Raw genomic sequence first — 20,000 nt, 5'->3', positions numbered from 1 at the left:
TTTAAGTTTGATTCTTAATTTTAACTTTTTAGTCCATTTTAGTTAATTTGATCCATTTTTCCATTCACACTGCTATTTATTTACTTTACTTACTATTTATTTCACCAAGATCTTTTTTACCTTATTATTTTTACCGTATACAATGTTATAAATAATAATTTATAATTTCAACTTTGTTGAGTCGACTTTAATTAATTTGATCCATTTTTCATTCACACTGATATTTATTTAATTACACTTTATTTATTTAAAAAAAATTATCCCTAATTCCAACTCTGTTTAGTATTTTTTAATTAATTTGACCCATTTTTCATTCACACTGATATTTATTTATTTAAAAATTATTTATTTATTTGACTCTTAATTTCAACTCTGTTCAGTCGACTTTAATTTGATCCATTTTTCATTCATACTGATATTTATGTACACATTTATTTATTTAAAAAATAATTTATTTATTTATTTTTTGAATCTTATTTCAACTCTGTTTAGTTAACTAATTATATTAATATTTTTCTTTATTTAATTATTTACACTTTATTTATTTATGTATTTAAAAAAATATTTACATTTTTTTATTTGACTCTTAATTTCAATCTGAATTTGACTTTAAATAAAATTAGTTTTATTTATTTTTTAAATCTCAATTTCAACTCTGTTTAGTTGACTAATTAGTTTTACACTGATATTTATTTAATTAATTACACATTTAATTTAATTTCAACTCTGTTTAGTCAACTTTAATTTGATCCATTTCCCATTCACACTGATATTTATGTATTTGTTTATGTACATATTTATTTACTTATTTAACCCAGTGCCTCTATTGACATTATACATGTATTTTTTTTCCCTCCATACAATGCCATATTAATACTTTTAATTATATTAGTTTAAATATGATTCTTAAATTGAAAAAATTGTCATGCAGTATCATAATAATAATAATATTTAATTTGTAATATTTCAACTTTGGTCTAATTAAAAAAAAATGTTGACGATAGGTATTTTTCCCCCACAGAAATAACTTCACTTCAAATAACATCATCTATATATGGTAGCACGTAACGGTCAAAAATATTAGGATTTAAATGCACGTTAAGTGAAAGCATTTTGCATTCACACTGACCAGAAACGATCTGAGTTCAGTTCACTTCACAAAATTAACCTAAATCAAAATGAATGCAAATCAATCTGCACCAAAGTTTGTTTTGCATTAGAAAAACACTTTGCAGGACATGAACATAACAATTATGACCCGGAAGATGCTAGTGAATTAGTTTCTCACTTTCTCTTTAAACAGTAACTGAAATTCAAGGTGTGAGTGTCATCAGGAGTCTCTTCAACATAAGAGTGATGTTACAGCTCATTGAAATCTCTTCCAAGGCCTCGTATCTCCAACACTGACTCCCTTTCACACAAAAACAGAGGTGCTTTAAACTCGCTCCCGTTTGATCGTCTAAACTTAGCCGTGCGTCTGAATGAAATGCCCCACAAATTTAATTATAGCCCGCCTCGGGCTGTTAATCACAGAGTGACGTGCATCGAAACATACAGTCCTACACTAGATATCCAAAATATATCTTGGGCCCGGGCCTATGGAAATCTCATCGCTAGCAGTGGTACAAATTGAGATTCTCTTTATCCAGACCACACTGGCACGAAATGAAAGGCGCGAGCGGCCAAATCAAATATTTGCCAACGTCCTCCTATACGGCCGCCGCGTCAGTTGTGGGTATAATTTGGCTATTAGCAGGTGGGTCAACGTTTTGATTTAATCAGCGGCTAAACATAGCGTTCAAACATCGAATCCCCCCGCTGCTCTTTTCAGTCAATAAGCCACAGTCAAAACATTTCTCCTGTCTCAGGCCAGCCGCTTGACAAGAGTTATTTAAAAGTGCAGCGGCTCCAGTCTCGTATCGCTCGCGGCCCAATTTGGAGCGGGACCCAGACACCGAGACTGCTGCGAATTCCCCCTCCGAGTGCAAAACGAGACCTCCGTTCGCCTCTTAACGACGCTAATAGAAATCGCAGTTCCAGCGCCGTGTAACGAGCAGGCGCTCGGCATCATTAATATGTATTTTCAAAGATGGAATTTCCAATGACTGCCAGCTAACTAAATAAAAAGACTCCGGTTGGTTTGGGTGGCCTGAAAGCGATCCAGGCTGCCTCGCGTCGGGCCCGGAGCCCCGAGCGTCACGTCAGACCGTCCTCGGCCTCGAACCCGACGCTTCTCAGAGACGCGGCTCTCTCTAGACCGTAAAACAGATCCTTTGCGGCACGAGGAGGAAAAAAAGCAGTCGTAAACCTTGAACCCTTTATGTTTTATGACACACGGCCCGGTGGAGAGCTCAAATTGACTGTTATGCGAAGGTATGAAATTGGTCCAGGATGAGGAAACGTCTAATTATAGGTTCTGACCTGCAACTTAACACGCTCGGCTGTAAATCCAACTCAGACCTGTTGGCTTGCTATTAAGAGGGTTCATTACTGCGCGCGGCTCTCTTAAACTTTACACAGACGCTCCTTCTCTTGTTGTGCTACGCCTTTTCATCAAGTGGCGTAAAACGAGGAAATAATGACGTCCATCTTCATGTTGAATCCTTAGAGTGGCTGATAAAACTGTGGTTTATAGTGTGACGTCCAAAGATGCAGCTCAGTGTTCATTTGGACAGCAAATTTTGATTTAGTCTTAGTCATAGGGCTGCTCGATTTGGGCAAAAATCATAAATATTGTAATCACAATTATTTAACACGATTATGACTAGGTCCCAAACTTTATATGTGACCCTGGACCACAAAACCAGTCATAAGGTTAAATTTGACAAAACTGAGATTTATACATCATATGAAAGCTCAATAAATAGAGATACATCTATTTGAAATCAGAAATCTGAGGATGCAAAAAAATCAAAAAGACTGAGAAAATCACCTTTAAAGTTGTCCAAATTAGGTTCTTAACAATGCATATTACAAATCAAAAATTACATTTTGATATGTTTACAGTAGGAATTTTACAAAAAATCGTCATGGAACATGAACTTTACTTAATTTCTTAATGATTTTTGGCATAAAAGAAAAATCAAAAATTTTGACCCATGCAATGTATTTTTGGCTATTGCTACAAATATACCCCAGCGACTTAAGACTGGTTTTGTGGTCCAGGGTCACATATTAGTGATTTATTTAAAGATGGCAATACAGCAGAAAAAAAGATACAAATAAAATAAAAAACTGTGCTTTAAAAAAAAAAAATGTTAATACCTTTATGCAAGTCTAAAGTAGTCTAACAGCCTACTACAAAAATTTGATGTAATTCTTTGAATGTAAAATAAAACAGTGTCTTCACTGTAATAGTCAAACATGCTTAGTTTCTTATTAAAACTACAAAAGTCCTTTGTATTTGTACGTTTTATTGATATTAAGCACAGAGATGGCAGAAGGAATATTATTTGTTTGGCGCTTTAAGTGCCACACGGATTTTCATTCTCAACCGTTTATGATTATTTAAGACATAACTGACAAGGGTTCACATGAATAATCACCAAACGCCTCATTTTGAAATATTTTTGTGTGTGTTTGAGCTAAAAGATAACTTTACATGTCCGTGTTTCGCTCCTTTTCTAAACGCAGACACAGAACAGTGCAAGTTTTCTTACGCGCTATTAAAAACACAACATCAAAGAAACACTAATAAATCAAGCACGTCCCATTTTATGAAAGTCACGTTACATGATTTTGCTGGTTTGCATGTGAAATTAGGCTTTTATGGAGTAACAATGCCATTTAGTTTTAGTCATTTTTTTTTTGTCATGTTGTATTAACTCATTATCTCATTTACAAACTCCCTTAATAGTATTTCACAATTTTACTGTTTATTTTTAATCAAATAAATGCAGCCTTGGCAAGCAGGAAATACCTTTCAAGAACTTGCATTGCTCATATTTTCTTGTGTTTAATGGTGTTGACACGTGATGTTGAGGATAATAATTAATGTTCTGCTTTTCGTTTTTACACAGAGAATTGAGAAGATGACCAGGAACATGGATTCTAGTCACTACAGTGATTTCTGTGAAAGTCGACAGCTGAGTTTCTGTGAGTATTTGATCTCATACATGATTTTGTTTCATTCATGGACTTGTCAGACATTTTTTATCCAAAGTCAAAAGATTTTATTGTTTTTAAAGAAGTCTCTTCTGCTCACCAGGCCTGCATTAATTTGATCCAAAGTACAGCAAAAGCGGTTATAATGTGAAATATTTTTAATATACAAAAGAACTGCTTTCTGTTTGAACATATTTAAAAATTTAATTTATTCCCGTTATCAAAGCTAGAGTCTTCAGTGTCACATCAGAAATCATTCTAATATGCTGATTTGCTAATCAAGAAACATTTATTATTATTATTATTATTATTATTAATATTTAAAACAATTGAGTTTAATTTTCAGGATTCTTTGATGAATAGAAAGATCCAAATATCAGCATTTATCTGAAATAAAAAGCTTTTATAACATTATACACTATAAATATTACAAAAAAATTATATAATGTTACAAAAGATTTCTAATTTAGATAAATGCTATTCTTCTGAACTTTCTATTTAACAAAGAACAATTCTAATCAGCTGTTTTCAACATAATAATAATAATAGCAATAATAATAAAAAATGTTTTTTGAGCAGCAAATTAGAATATTAGAATGATTTCTGAAGGATCCTGTGACTGGAGTAATGATGCTAAAAATTCAGCTTTGAAATCACAGGAATAAATTACATTTTAAAATATGTTTAAATAGAAAACAGTTATTTTAAATAGTAAAAATATTTTAAAAATGTACTGTTTTTGCTGTACTTTGGATCAAATAAATGCCGGCTTGGTGAGCAGAACAGTCTTCTTTAAAAAAAACATAAAAAATCTTTAGTGTATAGGAGTGTATAATGCATTAAAGGTATGTATTTTATCAGTTCATGCATTCTTTGGCAATCAAACCTAAACCTTGGTGTTGCTAGCTTTCTGCTGTTTGTGCTACAGGTATGCGGTTGATAGTTGCAACCGTTTTGTTCCTCTGAGAGCATGTCAGGTATGGTTTGTTGTGTCGGTGTAAAGCGCAGCAGTTCTCGTGTCAGTTGCAGAGCATCAGATATCTTCTCTGATGAGTTGTTCTCTTGGCAGTTCTGAGCCCCAGGGCTTGTAAGCACGCAGCTGTGGGATTGTGAACACACCACTGTTGGCTTCTGAAGGCCACATTTCAGCACTAATAACATGTTCACTGGCTTTGTGCCGCTCCAGTAACTGTGATGTCTTACTGGCATCGAGCTGCAGGTCGGGACAACAGCGCAGTAAAGTCCCTGAAGAACACTGTTACGCAACACTGATGCTGAGTAGACACTAAATCTGACCGAAAACACGTCACAAGGCGTTTGTGGTTAAATAGAGTATGTTCGACATTGAATACCTCATTGTACTTATGTAAATTATGCAGTGTATATTGTATTTTGCCTTATATTTTTTGAAAAGCATTGCACACATTGCATACATGTTTAAATGAATAGTTCACTCTAATAATGACAATTTGCTAAAAGTGTATTCACCTTCAGGTTATCGAAGATCTAGTTGAGTTTTTTTTTTTTTTTTTTTCTTCACAGAAACAGTTTTGGAGAAACGTTGCATTACATTGCTCACCAATCGATCCTCTGCAGTGAATGGGAGAGTCCAAACAGCTGATAAAAACATCACAATAATCAACCAGTAATCCACACCGCTCCAGTCCATCAGTTAACATCTTGTGAAGCCAAAAGCTGTGTGTTTGTAAGAAACAAATCCATCATTAAGACGTTTTTAGCTTCAAACTATCACTTCTGGCTAAAATTTGAGTTCAAATACATAATAACAGATCCTCCAGTTGAAAAGTAGATTTCAGGAGAGAAATCAAGCTAGGTTTACAAGCCAAAACAGCTCTAAACAAATATGTGGGTGTATTTTGATGTGAGAGACAATAGGAGATAGATTTTTTTCACTGGAGGAAGCGATATTATGCTTTATGGACTCGTATTTTGGCCTGAAGCAATGGTTTAAACAAGTTCAAACACATTAATGATAGATTTGTTTCTTACAAACAGACACCTTTTAACTTCTTAAGATGTTAACTGATGGACTGGAGTGGTGTGGATTATTGTGATGTTTTTTCAGATGTTTGGACTCTCATTCTGACGGCACCCATTCACTGCAGAGGATCCATTGGTGAGCCAGTGAACAAACAAACTACATCTTAGATGTCCTGAGAGTCAATTATCTACATTTTATTATTATCAACAACTTCTGAACTTTATATTCATCAAAGAAACCTGAAAAAAAAAAATACTCAGCTGTTTTCAACATAATAATAATAGCAAATGTTTTTTTTTTAACAGCAAATCGGAATATTATTATGATTTCTGAAGGATCATGTGACTGGAGTAATGATGCTAAAAATTCAGTTTTGAAATCACAGAAATAAATGACATTTTAATATATATTTAAATAGAAAACAGTTTTTGCTATACTTTTGATCAAACAAATGCAGGCTCGGTGAGCAGAAGAGACTTCTTTAAAAAACATAAAAAAAATTTAAACTTTTGACTGGTAGTTTATATTGCATTTAAGGTGTGTATTTGATCAGTTTATGAATTCTTTCAGTTTATGAATGCTCATTTTTGAGCATGTTCCTTTAACTCTGCTTTATTTCTAGTAGGCAGTGTGCCGTTCTGAACCTTCCCATTGCTTTTTCTCCTTGCCAGTGGAATAAGATAAACCACATAATTCAAAGTTAACTTTGTCAAAGTTGCAAATTCAGCCCATTTCTGATACAGTCTAGAATGATTTTTCAACACTATCCATCACATTTATAGTGGAAAGAAATCTTTTTTACTTTCTTGTAAAAAATATGGTAGCAACATTTTAGGTTTTACAGGTTTTACTTAAATTTACAGTTTAAAAAAAAAACACATATTTCATGAAGTCTTGTTAATATACCAACTTTAGTACTAAAATGTAAAAATGTATTTATTATACACTGACAACCTCCAGAAAACACAGAGAAGGAAACTTGATGAAACATTCTAGGTTTTTACCGTAGCATTTTTACAGTCTTTTAAAATAGTCCTTTAAAATTAATTACAATAATATTTTATGGTGTTTTATCATTTTCAATATGTCTCAAACTGTCTGCTCTGTTTAGCTAAGAAGGCCTCGAAGTTCCGCGAGTGGCTGGACTGCAGCAGTCTGGATGTGAAGCCCAACGCCATGTCCATGGAGATCCTGTCCTATCTGGCCTATGAGACAGTGGCCCAGGTGAGACTGCCTGTTCTCCCAGCCAAACGAGGAGCACCAACTCACATTGTGCTTTAGATAAACTAAAACAACACACTGTCTCGTTTCAGGAAATCAGAGGAAATCACTCTGACGTTTGCTAAATTGCCACTTTACTTGTGCTCAGTCTCTGTTTCCAGTGCTATAAAACCCTGAAATTAGACTCCTGGATATAAGCTCTTTTGAAGGGTTCCAGTGCTGTGATTTGTTTAATGGGATGTTTCCTGGAAAAATATTATCATCTTGTTCTTCATATCTAGTGGTATTACTCATAAGCTGATATGGTTTTGTATTTTTAGGTTGTTGACCTTGCCCTGTTGGTTAAACAAGATATGACTCCCAAAACGGGCGATCCGTTTCAGCACGCCATATCAGCAACTTTCATCCAGTACTGCAACTCCTCGGCTGAGGTAAACAAAACACTTGCTAGTTTACTTTTTGGTAATCAGTGTTGTTTTTGTTAACTAAATGACTATTACAAGCTATTAGAAATTGCTTTCATTATAAATAAATATTAGATGAAAACTTCAATGAAAATTAGAAAAATAATTAAATGAAATAATAGTAAATAAAAAAATACTAAAACAACAAGGAAAATTAGATTTAGTGAAATATATAGTTAAAAAATAAGTTTAAGTTGATGTCCTAATATAAACTAAAACTGAAAAAATAAAGCTAAACATTAATATTGAAAAAAATGACAAAAGTACATAAAGTTACTAAAAAATGTAATTTAAAATAAAATTTAAATTTAAAAAAAATATATGTGACCCTGGACCACAAAACCAGTCTTAAGTCGCTGGGGTATATTTGTAGCAATAGCCAAAAATACATTGCATGGGTCAAAATTTTTGATTTTTCTTTTATGCCAAAAATCATTAAGAAATTAAGTAAAGTTCATGTTCTGTGAAGATTTTTTGTAAAATTCCTTCTGTAAACATATCAAAATGTAATTTTTGATTTGTAATATGCATTGTTAAGAACCTAATTTGGACAACTTTAAAGGTGATTTTCTCAGTCTTTTTGATTTTTTTGCATCCTCAGATTTCAGATTTTCAAATAGATGTATCTCAGTCAAATATTGTCATATCCTAACAAACCATACATTAATAGAAAGCTTATTTATTGAGCTTTCACATGATGTATAAATCTCAGTTTTGTCAAATTTAACCTTATGACTGGTTTTGTGGTCCAGGGTCACATATATATATATATGTGTGTGTGTGTGTGTGTGTGTGTGTGTGTGTGTGTGTGTGTGTGTGTGTGTGTGTGTGTGTATTTTTATATAAATTACACTTATTAGAAGTTATAAACAGTTGTTAAAGTGCAAGTTCCCTCAAAAATAAAAATTCTGTCATCATTTATTCACCTTCATTTATTTGACTTTAGCAGAATTAATACAAATGATTACAGGATTTTCATTATTTTGTATGAACTATTTCTTTAAGTCAGTCTCTGTCTTCTAGTTCTGAGAAGGAAAGTCAGTTTTTGGGCCAATAATGTGTTGTTTATTTCATTTAAGCTGCATGCCAGTGATATTATTCACGGTGAAGCAACTACATTATGCATTCTTACGTTCTAATCCACTATTAAAATATGATTTATGATGTTAGTTGCTATTTGGTGATCTTATAGAGTAGTTTTACTGGTGATAAGGGTCACGTAAGCAGGGTTCTCCGAGTGCTTGTCCATTGGAGAAGAAAACCAAACAAGAGCGTCCCGCTCCGCAGCTTTGACCTCTCGCCAAGTAGGACCGCCAAGTTTGTCCAAGGTGGTTTTGAGCTGCGGGATCCGTTCCATGGATGGACTTCTGTGTCACTGAAAGCACCAAAACCTCATCTGTCTCTCTCTCTCTCTCCCTTTTTTTGGACTCGGCCAAGGCCACTCAGGGTCTGGAAGCGCACATGGTATTTTTTTAAGCCTGAATTCCAGTATTGTTTTTCTCTTAAACCTTGGGGGTCGGTCACGTTCCCATGTGGCGAGAGTGACAGAATGACCCTGCGGTTTGAGCGATAGGACCGAGACGTGTCGTAAGACTGCAGGTGATGTTTTCAGGGTCGTGTTTTGTAACTGTGACCTTTTTTACGTCACAGGTTTTCTTAAAACCAGTGTTGTGTATGAGAAGGTTAGGCACATTGTGATTTTATATGTTTATCAGTCGTCTAACGTCACTTTTGGAAAAATAATAAGAATAAGGTTTTTTTTTTTTTTTGCTCTATCTTTAGGCTTGTAGCACCAAAAAGGAGACGGACTCTCCGGAAAACACGCCACCCTCGACCCCCAGCGGCCCTCTGATGGGACACCAAGGGAAGATGCACTCTATGGCCCAGGGCAACGGTGGGCCGAATCAGGATGGCAGCAGTAAGGTCAAACAGAGGAAAAGGAAAAAGGTACACAAATATTGACAGATCAACTATGTTTTTAGCTAGCTTTCAGTTTGTTGATGAGTGTGTGATCACTGCGACACTAGTGTCTGTTTAATGGAATTGCAGTCTGTTTATTTGAGAAACTCGACTGGGCTGGAAATAATGAACCAATGGGGTGATTTAGGGGCGGGGTTACTTGTTTTTACTTTTCAGTGTTGTTAAACACTTGAAATGTTCAAATATTCATCGTCATATAATTTAAAGTTGATGTGAGTCAGTTTTGCCACCAATAGTCAGTTGTTCACATTGAACTTGAAAATGTATGATTTCCTTAAAGGTTTTGTAAATTATATCAAATAATATGTTTAATGTATATTTTAGAGTATTATATATAATATAGAATAATAATAATAATGATGATTTTTGTATAGTAAATAAATAATATATTTTTTTAAATATTTTTTATTTAAATGTATAATTAATAATACACTGCTTAATAATTTAAATATATAATACAATAATATTAGTAATAATAAATAATAATAATTTTTATTGTTATTTATAAAATAAATTCTATATTTTATAAATATTATGGTGTTGTATATTACACATATGTTGGCTCTTGTTGGACATTGCTTTGGATAAAAGTGTTCGCTAAATGCATAAATGTAAATAACTAATAAGGAATTGTTTTTTTATAAATAAATAATATAAACAACTTTTTATATTTTTTAATAAAATGTATTATTAATAATAAATATTTACACTTTGGAAGTTGCTTTGGATAAAACCATTTGCTAAATGTATAAATGTAAATAATTAATAATGAATTGTTTATTATTATAGTGTGTTTGTATGTGTGTGTGTGTGTGTGTGTGTGTGTGTGTGTATATATATAATTAATAAATTTAATGTCAAATATAAACAATTTTTAAACAATGCTCTATTAAAAATACATTTAAATAAAACATATTATTTATATTATTTATTTATTTAAAAATCATTATTATGTAATAATTTTAACAGATAAATAATATTTGTTAATATTTTTATTTAAATATATTAATAATACACTTAAGAATGTAATCATCAAAATAAAATAATAATAGTAATAATAACAACAACAATAATTATTTTAATTGTTGTTATTATTATTTATCAAATAAATTATATATTTTATGAATATCATGGTATTGTATATTACAAATAGTGTTGTCTCTGACAATTTTTTTTCTCTTTTGAAGTTGCTTTGGATGAAAGCATTTACTTAATTCATAAATGTAAATAAAGAACTGTTTATTGTTATTAATCATATTATTATTTTATTATTATAGCATGTTTGTTTGTATGTATATATGTATGATGACTAAATTCTCAAACAATGCCCTGTTAATAATGCATTTTAATAAATAATTTAGAATATTATAATTATTTTTATTATTATTATTAATATTGTTGTATGTTTGTATATATGTATATGATGATTACATTCTCAAGAAATGCCCTGTTAATAATAAAATAATAATTTTATCATCATTATCATTTTTATTCTTTATTATATATAATTCTCAGCTAAAATATACATTAAAAATGTAATATTTTACAAAAACTTGAAGAAAATTATTCATTTTATTGTACAAGTCCAGGTCCAAGTTTATATCACATTTTACAGCAGTCCAATCTTTTACTGCCTTCAAAAATCTCCCGTCTGCCATTGGTCAGCCAAACAGATAATCCTGCTCTAAACTCAGACCATTCGGCCACTCAGAAAACCAAACAAACAACCTAATGCTGTTTATTTTACACTGGAAGTAAAACCCAGAGGTTATTGTAATATTTATCATGGATTCCAGCCTCTTGGTATACAGTGGAAACATGAATACGAAACAAGTCTCGGTATTTTCCTAGCCGTCCTGTTTTACTGACTCCAGTGTCTCTGATGTTTATTGCGAACATCCAAATAGGGAAGTTGTTTTTCCCTCGTCTGCAAAGAGATACCGAGTCGAAATTGTTCCCTTCCCTCCAATGACTTCAGAGACACTGCAATTACAGCCAATCACACGCAGCACTAACGTTTACTGTCAGGCCTCTATATATCAGAATGGAGTTCATAAAGCATCAAATGACACATAGCATTTATATCTCTCCAGAGGTAAAGCTGTTCCCAAGTGTGTGTGCGATTGTGTGCGCCGTGTCCTGCGTTCGTGCACTAAGCTGCAGGACTCCCAGCGTGTTTTTGAATTAGCAATAATACGAGCTGTATTTTCTCTGTCTTCTCCGTTGCAGAGCGCGGCGGCCTGTGGCGCGGAGGCTCAGAGCAGTGCCATCCAACCAGCCCACATCAGAGAGGCCATCAGGCGCTACAGCCACAAGATTGGCCCGCTCTCCCCCTTCTCAGTACGTAATAACAGAGCCGTAAAAGAGTTATATTTATAATCGCAGCGCAGCCCCATTTTAAAGTGGTCAAGCCCTAAAGTATTGGAATTGTTTAGCGCAATTTGTGGTTAGTGTAATTTTCCTCATAAAAGTCACATAATTCTACTGGAGAATTAAATAAGCGGAATTTCGATCCTTTTTGGAAATACAAAGGAGATTTAATTTTGTTTTGTTTTCCGTAAGTTCTGTTTACAGCTGAAGAAATGCGCGCGCTTACGTATGCGACTTTGCAGCGAGTTATAATTTTCCATCAGGCGCAGAAGTGTGGGTGTCTTAAGTGCTAGGCTGCGCTTGAGAAATGGCTTTTGGAGGCTTCGAGGCTTTCTCACAGCCAATTTGGAGGCTTTCGCTGTTGTGGTCAATCTGCAATTCACAGGTAATGAGCAATTTACCAATGACGGCCTACTTGATGGTTCCCCGAGCCGACGCCTGCCAGAAAACCTGCCCGTGTTGGCTTTTGCGTGGCTGTTTTTCTTTTAAATACTGATATGTGTTACTTTCATTCTGATATAATTCAATTATCAAAGCATTAGATCACTTCTAGACGCACAGAAAGACTTAGGTTATTGAAGTACAAAACATGGTCAGCATAAGCATTTACTTAAGAAACTGAAGAAATCTGTGTTAAACTCACTGCCGTGATGCAGAGGTGTTGCTAGGGTGTTTTGAGTAGTTTTTGGCACATTACTGTGTGGTTGCTAGGGTGTTGCTAGGTGGTTGCTAGGTGGTTGCTAAGGTGTTCTGGATGTTTTTTTATGTGGTTGCATTGGAGTTCAGACTGGTTGTTATGGTGTTAATACCCTCAGGAGGTTTGAAGGCTTTTAAAGTTTCTAAAAGGTTACTATGTTAGGGTGTATTATGCTAGGGTGTTGCTATGCAGTTGCTACGTGGTTGCTAATTTGTTGTGTATGGTTTTTAATCTGGTTGCTTTGGAGTTCTGACCAGTTGTTATGGCGCTGTTACCCTCAGGAGGTTTGAGGGTTTGTTTGGTATCTAAGATGTTACTATATGGTTGCTATGCTGTTGCTAAGATGTTTTAAGTAGTTTTTGGCACATTACTGTGTGGTTGCTGGGGTGTTTTTTATGCGGTTGTTTCAGAGTTCTGTTCAGGTTATGACATTGATGCCCTCAGGAGGTTTTAGGGGGTTGTTTGTTTTCTAAGAGGTTACTATGGGGTTGCTAGGATGTTGCTATGCTGTTGCTAAGATATTTTGTGTAGTGTTTGATACATTACTATGTGGTTGCTAGGTTGTTGCTGTGTGGTTGATAAGGTATTCTGGATGTGTTTTTATGCAGTTGCTAGGTGGTTGCTAAGGTGTTTGTCATGTTTTTATGCAGTTGCTTTAAAGTTCTGACCGGTTGTTATGGCGTTGTTACCCTTAGGATGTTTGAGGTTTTTGGGGGGGTTTCTAAGAAGTTACTGTGTGGTTGCCAGGGTGTTGCTATGCAGTTGTTAGGTGGTTGTTAAGGTGTTGTGTTTAGTTTTCCATCTGGTTGCTTCAGAGTTCGGAACAGTTTCTGGTTCCTAAAAAGTCTGGTTCCTGTGTTGTTGATAGGGTGTTGCTGTGCAGTTGCTAGGTGGTTGCTAAGGTGTTCTGTTTATTTTTATGCAGTTGTTTCAGAATTCTGACCATTTATGGTGTTGATGCCCTCAGGAGGTTTGAGGGGGGGGGGTTGTTTCTAAAAGGTTACTATGTGGTTGCTGGGGCGTTGCTATGCAGTTGCTGTGGTGTTCTGAATGTTTTTATGCAGTTGTTTTGGCTTTGTTACCTTCAGGAGGCTTAAGGTTTTTTTGCTGTCTAAGGGGTTGCTATGTGGTTGATAGGTGGTTGCTAATATGTTGTGTATGTTTTTAAGCAGTTGCTTCACAGCTCTGAACGGTTGTTATGGCTTTGTTTATTGTTACTCTCAGGAGGCTTGAGGGTTTATTTGGTTTCTAAGAGTTTACTATGTAGTTGCTAGGGTGTTGCTATGCAGTTGCTAGGTGGTTGCTAAGGTGTTTTGTATGTCTTTCATTCAGTTGTTTTGAGTTCTGACTGGTTTAAGGAGGTTTAAGGTTACTATGTGGTTGTGTATGTTTTTAAGCAGTTTCTTCAGAGATCTGACCAGTTGTTATGGCGCTGTTTACATTTTTTTGTTTGTTTCTAAGAGGTTAATATGTAGTTACTAGGATGGTGCTAGGTGGTTGATAAGATGCTCTTTGTGGTTTTTAGTATGTTACTATGCTACAATATTCTCATTGATTGTTAAGCCATTGCTATTTATTGCTATTGTAAGCAGTTGCCGATATCTGTTTTGCATTTGTTACTTTTCATTGTGATGGAATCAAAGAACTAACTCCCTGTTTTAATTTGTGTTCCACCAGATTGATCTTGTGTTTTACAAAAAAAAAAAAAAAAAAACTCCATGGTAATGCACAACATCCTGAGATATTTCAGTCCCATCTCTTACATGTTGTTCATGCCAGATATTCAGTAAGAATCACTCTGCCTTTACAAACCAAAGCATAATGGAAGTATGTTCTTATTATGTCTCTAAATTAACTTAAAAGCCCTACAATTTCTTTGTCGCCAAGCAACGCAGGACAAATGTGACTGGCTTTCCATGGCGTAAACATGAGGCCTACATGTAGGAAACTGGGAGTTGCGCAGGGACGCGGCATATTGTTTAATATATAAAACAGGTGTTATATGGTTTTCCAGGGTATGATGCTGAGTGAAGACTTCCAGATGTTCTCCAGTGCCACTTGTGTTCGCCTTTGATGAGTAAATCTCGGCTCCTTACTGGGAATGGCACAGGAATAATTAGACAGGGAAGGGGGGTTATGCGAGTGACTGAGTGAGTGCCATCAGAAGCAAGTTATTATGTAATTGGCTGGCTTTTATTGCGACTGGAGCCAGTTTAAACCCATGATTAATTGCACCAATAAGCACTTTTCACTCTGGTCTTTTAAAAAAACCAAAAGGTAGAATTAAGCCCTTGTTTGGAAGGTCGAGCATATGTGGGGTCGCTGACGAACGCAAGGGTTTCTTCATTAGCGTGGACAGATATCTACTGCCATGTTCGGCAGAAATTTGATGTTGCGCATTCGAGCCAGCAGTTAAGTCGACATATTAACTTGAAATGCATGTGAGATTCTCAACACTCCCCCAGATTGAAACGAAGAGAAATGGCCAATCTGGAAACGGTTCGCTTTCACTCAAGTTTCACCATTGTGAATGTATAGCATTATGTAATTTCAATGTCTGCCCCAGTGACTGTTGTTGGAGGCTTTATCGGCCTCAAATTACCAAAATCAAGTCATTGTGAGATTATTAACTTTGAAATTGAATTAAGAGGGTAACGCAAGACCTACAATCATTCAGAGATCATTCGATTACACTCACGCACAGGGCAACCCAATTACCGCCCCCGTCCGCAAGGACAGCAAGTCACCGGCCAAGAAGAAGTATACTTTTCTTTGATTCCAGAGTCTGCTGTTGTGGAAAAGCGGCTCATCAGATGGAATTGTTTTTCCTTTTGTGTTTGTTTCTGCCAGTTTTGTAGATGCCTGGCAAAAACATCTTTCTCTGATGCTTAATTTGTCCTGCAAATGCGAGAAGAACTTTCTAGTGCTTTCTAGTGTCGTGCAGTCTTAGTGTAATATCTGGGTTTATTTTCAGTGCACAGTTAAATTCACCTGTCAGGGCTACAGATATTAAGATTTTGAAGTGAAAGATGTATACAGTGTGATGTATTATAGAATATGGTAGGCACTGTGAGAAAAGGCATTGCTAAGTGGATGCTGTGGGGTTCTGGGTGATTGCTAAGGCATTTTGGGTGGTTTTTAAGTGGTTGCTATGTTTCTAAGGCGTTGCTATGCAGTTACTAAGGGTTTCCTGGAGGTCGTTAGGTGGTTGCCCTTGTGGGCGTTCTTGGTGGTTTTTAATACGTTGCTATGTGATTGCTATGGTGTTTTAATTGTTTTTTTAGGGTGTGATATGCCATTGCTAAGGTATTTTAGGGTTTCCTTTCACTGTGTTGCTAGGGTGTTGCTATGCAGTTTCTAGGGGGATCTGGGCAGTTGCTACAGAGCTCTGGGTGTCCTTTAATATGTAGCTATACAGTTTCTAGGGTGTTCTGAGTGGTTGTTAGGGCATTGTTATGCCAAAGCTGGGATGTTTTAAATGTTGTTACCCAATAGCATTGTGGTTACTAGGGTGTTGCTATGCTGTTGTTGGGAAGTTCTGGGTGGTTATTATGGCAGTCTGGGTGGGTTTTGCTGCATTGCTATGCAGTTTCTAGGGGGTTCTGACTGGTTTTTAAGGCATTGCTATGATGTTGGCAAGGTAATTTAATTTGTGAGGTTCCAGTGTATTGCTAGGGTGTTGCTAAGCAGTTACTAGTGGGATCTGGGCGGTTGTTATAGAGCTCTGGGTTCCTTTCAGTATGTAGCTATGTGGTTTCTAGGGTGCTTTGTGGTTGCTAGGGTGTTGCTATGCAATTGCTTGCAGGTTCTGGGTGGTTACTAAGATGTTCTGAATGGTTGTTAGGGCCTTGCTATGCTGTTACTAAAGTAGTTTGATTGGGGGGATTCCCAGTGCATTGCTAGGGTGTTTAAATATTTAAAATATTTAATATTTTAGTGCATTTCTGTGATGTTTCTAAGGCGTTGATATGCAGTTACCAAAGGTTTCTGGGTGGTCGTTAGGTGGTTTCTCTTGTGGGTTGCTCTTGTGATTGCTGTGGTGTCCTAACTGGCAAAATGCCATTTCTAAGGTATTTTAAGGTTTCTTTTTCGATGTGTTGCTATGCAGTTACTAGGGGTATCTGGGCGGATGTTACAGAGCTCTGGGTGACTTTTAGTATGTAACTATGCAGTTTGTAGGGTGTTCTGAGCAGTTGTTAGGGTGTTTTTGATGTTTTAAATGTTTCTATTTAGTACATTGCATTGTGGTTACTATGCTGTTGCTAGGAAGTTCTGGGTGGTTACTAAGGTGTTCTGGGACATTTTTAGTGCAATGTTATGCAATTTCAAGGGTGTTATAACTGGGTTTTGGGATGTTGCTATGACATTGCTAAGGTAATTTGATTTCAGGGGTTTCAGTGCATTGCTAGGGTGTTGCTTTGCAGTTACTAGGGTGATCTTGGTGGTTGTTACAGTGCTCTGGGTGCCTTTTAGTACATAGCTATGTGGGTTCTAGGGTGTTCTGAGTGGTTTTTAGACCATTGTTACACCAAAGCTGTGACAATATAAATGTTTTTATTTAGCACATTGCTTTGTGGTTGCTAGGGTGTTGCTATGCAATTGCTTGGAGGTTCTGGGTGGTTACTATGGTGTTCTAAATGGTTGTTAGGGCCTTGCTATGCTGTTACTAAGGTAATTTGATTTGGCGGGTGATTCCCAGTGCATTTTCTAGGGTGTTGCTATGCAGTTGCTTTTGTGTTTTAAGTATTTTTAGCACATTTCTGTGTGGTTTCTAAGGCGTTGCTATGCAGTTAAGGGTTTCTGGGTGGTCATTAGGTGTTTTTTTTTAGTGCATTGTTGTGCGATTTCTAGGGTGGTCTGACTGGCTGTTAGCTATACTGTTACTACGATTAATTTGATTGGGGGCTTTCAGTACATGGCTAAGGTGTTACTATGCAGTTGCTAGGGGGTTCTGAATAGTTACTAAGTGATTTAATATGTTGCTATGTGGTTGCTAGGCTGTTAGTGATACAAACAGTAAATCTTACCTTATCACACATCTCGCACAAGCACAAAAGTGTGTCTTAAAGATCTAAGGATTCATCTTTACTAGATCTGTGTCAATTTCATTGGCTCTTATGCATGTTTAGAAGTTGCTGTGACAGCAATATTTTGTAACTCACTTGCGGTTTGCCCGGCTCTCACTTTACGTAAGACATTGAGCCAAAGACAACAAATGAGGGAGTGATGCGTCTCCTCTCTCTTGTTTATTGCTCCATCGTCTCCCTATCTGAGGACGGACGTCTCATCCCGGCCCGCTGACATCCCAGAACTCCCCGCTGTTGTGCCCTTTTCAATGCCTCATAAACGCAGCACTATAAACATCCCATTGGAGCAGGTTTTACATCCCTGAATTCCAGTCACATCTCTTGCGTTGGCACCGGGCGCCAGTTCCTGCGAAAACCTTCCCTAACAATTACACATTTACAAGTAGAGACATTCTTCCCCGTGGTTTGAATAGCTTGTTATTACTCCATGAAATTGCTTCTTGGATGTCAAGCGAACGGTCGGACTGGCAGCGGAGTACAGAAGTGGGTCAGTTGGAAGGGGAAACCGACATACGGTAGTCGTTCCAAAGAGGCAATATTTTATCGAAATGATATTCAAACCTCCCAGTGCAGAAATACAGGCCTGAGTACTGGCGCCATTTGAAGTAAAGCGTAATATTTGTCTTAGAAATAAGTTTATCGGAGAAAGAACAGCAGCTTCCTGGATTTTGAGCACAAAGAGCTGGATTTGTTTTTATTTCACGCCAAAGCGCTGGCAACGGCAGCCTATCTTTTCTTGTTTGTTGAAGCATTGATATGAAAATACTATGCCATTAGAAGCACGAGCGCTCGGTGCCAGAAAACGCTTTGCCGTTTCTCTCTCTAGATTTATGGAGTCGTTTTTTTTCTCCCTCCTCTTCTTCAGTATAATTTCTGTTGAGCCGCATCTGGAAGTATTTATTTCAGTGCCATGTAATCCATCTCGTGGTGCAGTAAACAGACTGGCTATTATTTTTGAATAAAGTCTCATCTTCAGGCTTCGAGAGCGCCGAGTGTTGCCTGCGAGCCCTCCTGGCTGTTTCAGATGCTATTGATTTACGGTGGGTTTTTCCACATGCTGACCCCCAAATCCCACTTCACAGCGAGGTGGTGTACAGTACGGCCCATTAAGTCAGTGTTCTGGGGATGCACTTCCCCGCTGGAGTGCGTTGGATCTGGCTGCGTTTCGGCTCCCCAAATAACGGGGCTCCGCAGCACAATAACAACTCTAATCCTTTAGCCAGAAGTCTCGAAGGTGCCGCTTTACTCTAAATCACGCCGCTTTTAGCGTTTCTTCAGTTCAGGCTCGGGGACAGGGCTCAAGTTCTGATTATAATAGTGCTGTTTACGGCAAACCCTCGCTGGGCATTTCCAGAGAAATTAAGCAATATCAAGATCCGTTGGGTTTTATGATGCCATGCCTTTTATTTACTGACTGTGGCTGTGGCATGACTTGGATCAGGGATTCCTAAACTGTTTCCCAAACTGAGCTTAACCAACAGAGACCTTGATTTTCATTGAAACATTTTTGTGATCTGGGTTCAGTCTCATAGCTATTTGCAATATTGAAATTTATATATAATAAATCATGTTTTACATGTATGAAAAATCAGCAATAACTATTTGTTAATTATTTGATAAATAAATAAATATTTATATACATATATTTAATACACACACATCTATCTATCTATCTATCTCTATTTGTTTATATACACAGCATATATAGATAGATAGATAGATAGATAGATAGATAGATAGATAGATAGATAGATAGATAGATAGATAGATAGATAGATAGATAGATAGATAGATGGATGATATAGAAAGATGTGTGCGCATTTAATTTGGAAGATAAGCCAATTAAAAAGATGAATTTATAGTTTATTAATATATATTTGGTAGAAAAGCCATCAGCAGTTTACAGAATAAAACAAAAATTATGTTTTACTGAAATGCATGCCTATACATTATAAAGCCAGAGAAAATGTAAATTTATAGTGTATATATATATTAGGGCTGGGTATTGTGACCAATTCGGGGATTTCCCGAATCGATATCGTTGCGTTAAACTGAAGATCGATCAAAATCGGAGA

The 20,000-nt window shown here is 36.0% G+C and overlaps 1 protein-coding gene across 2 annotated transcripts in view; it reads left to right on the top strand.

Moving 5' to 3' along the window:
• The window catches only part of supt3h (SPT3 homolog, SAGA and STAGA complex component), a 157,380-nt gene that overhangs the window by 135,361 nt on the left and 2,019 nt on the right, over positions 1-20,000 (top strand). For both annotated transcript variants that reach the window (XM_073826480.1, XM_073826481.1), the window contains exons 7-11: positions 4,020-4,095; positions 7,218-7,330; positions 7,648-7,758; positions 9,574-9,738; positions 12,001-12,111. In XM_073826480.1, the coding sequence (XP_073682581.1) occupies positions 4,020-4,095; positions 7,218-7,330; positions 7,648-7,758; positions 9,574-9,738; positions 12,001-12,111 (576 nt within the window). The remainder of the gene's footprint in view (positions 1-4,019; positions 4,096-7,217; positions 7,331-7,647; positions 7,759-9,573; positions 9,739-12,000; positions 12,112-20,000) is intronic.

This window comes from Garra rufa, chromosome 21, assembly GCF_049309525.1.
Source record: "Garra rufa chromosome 21, GarRuf1.0, whole genome shotgun sequence".
Classification (NCBI taxonomy): domain Eukaryota; kingdom Metazoa; phylum Chordata; class Actinopteri; order Cypriniformes; family Cyprinidae; genus Garra; species Garra rufa.
The sequence above is the reverse complement of the archived record's forward strand: the minus strand, read 5'-3'. Positions and strand labels throughout refer to the sequence as shown.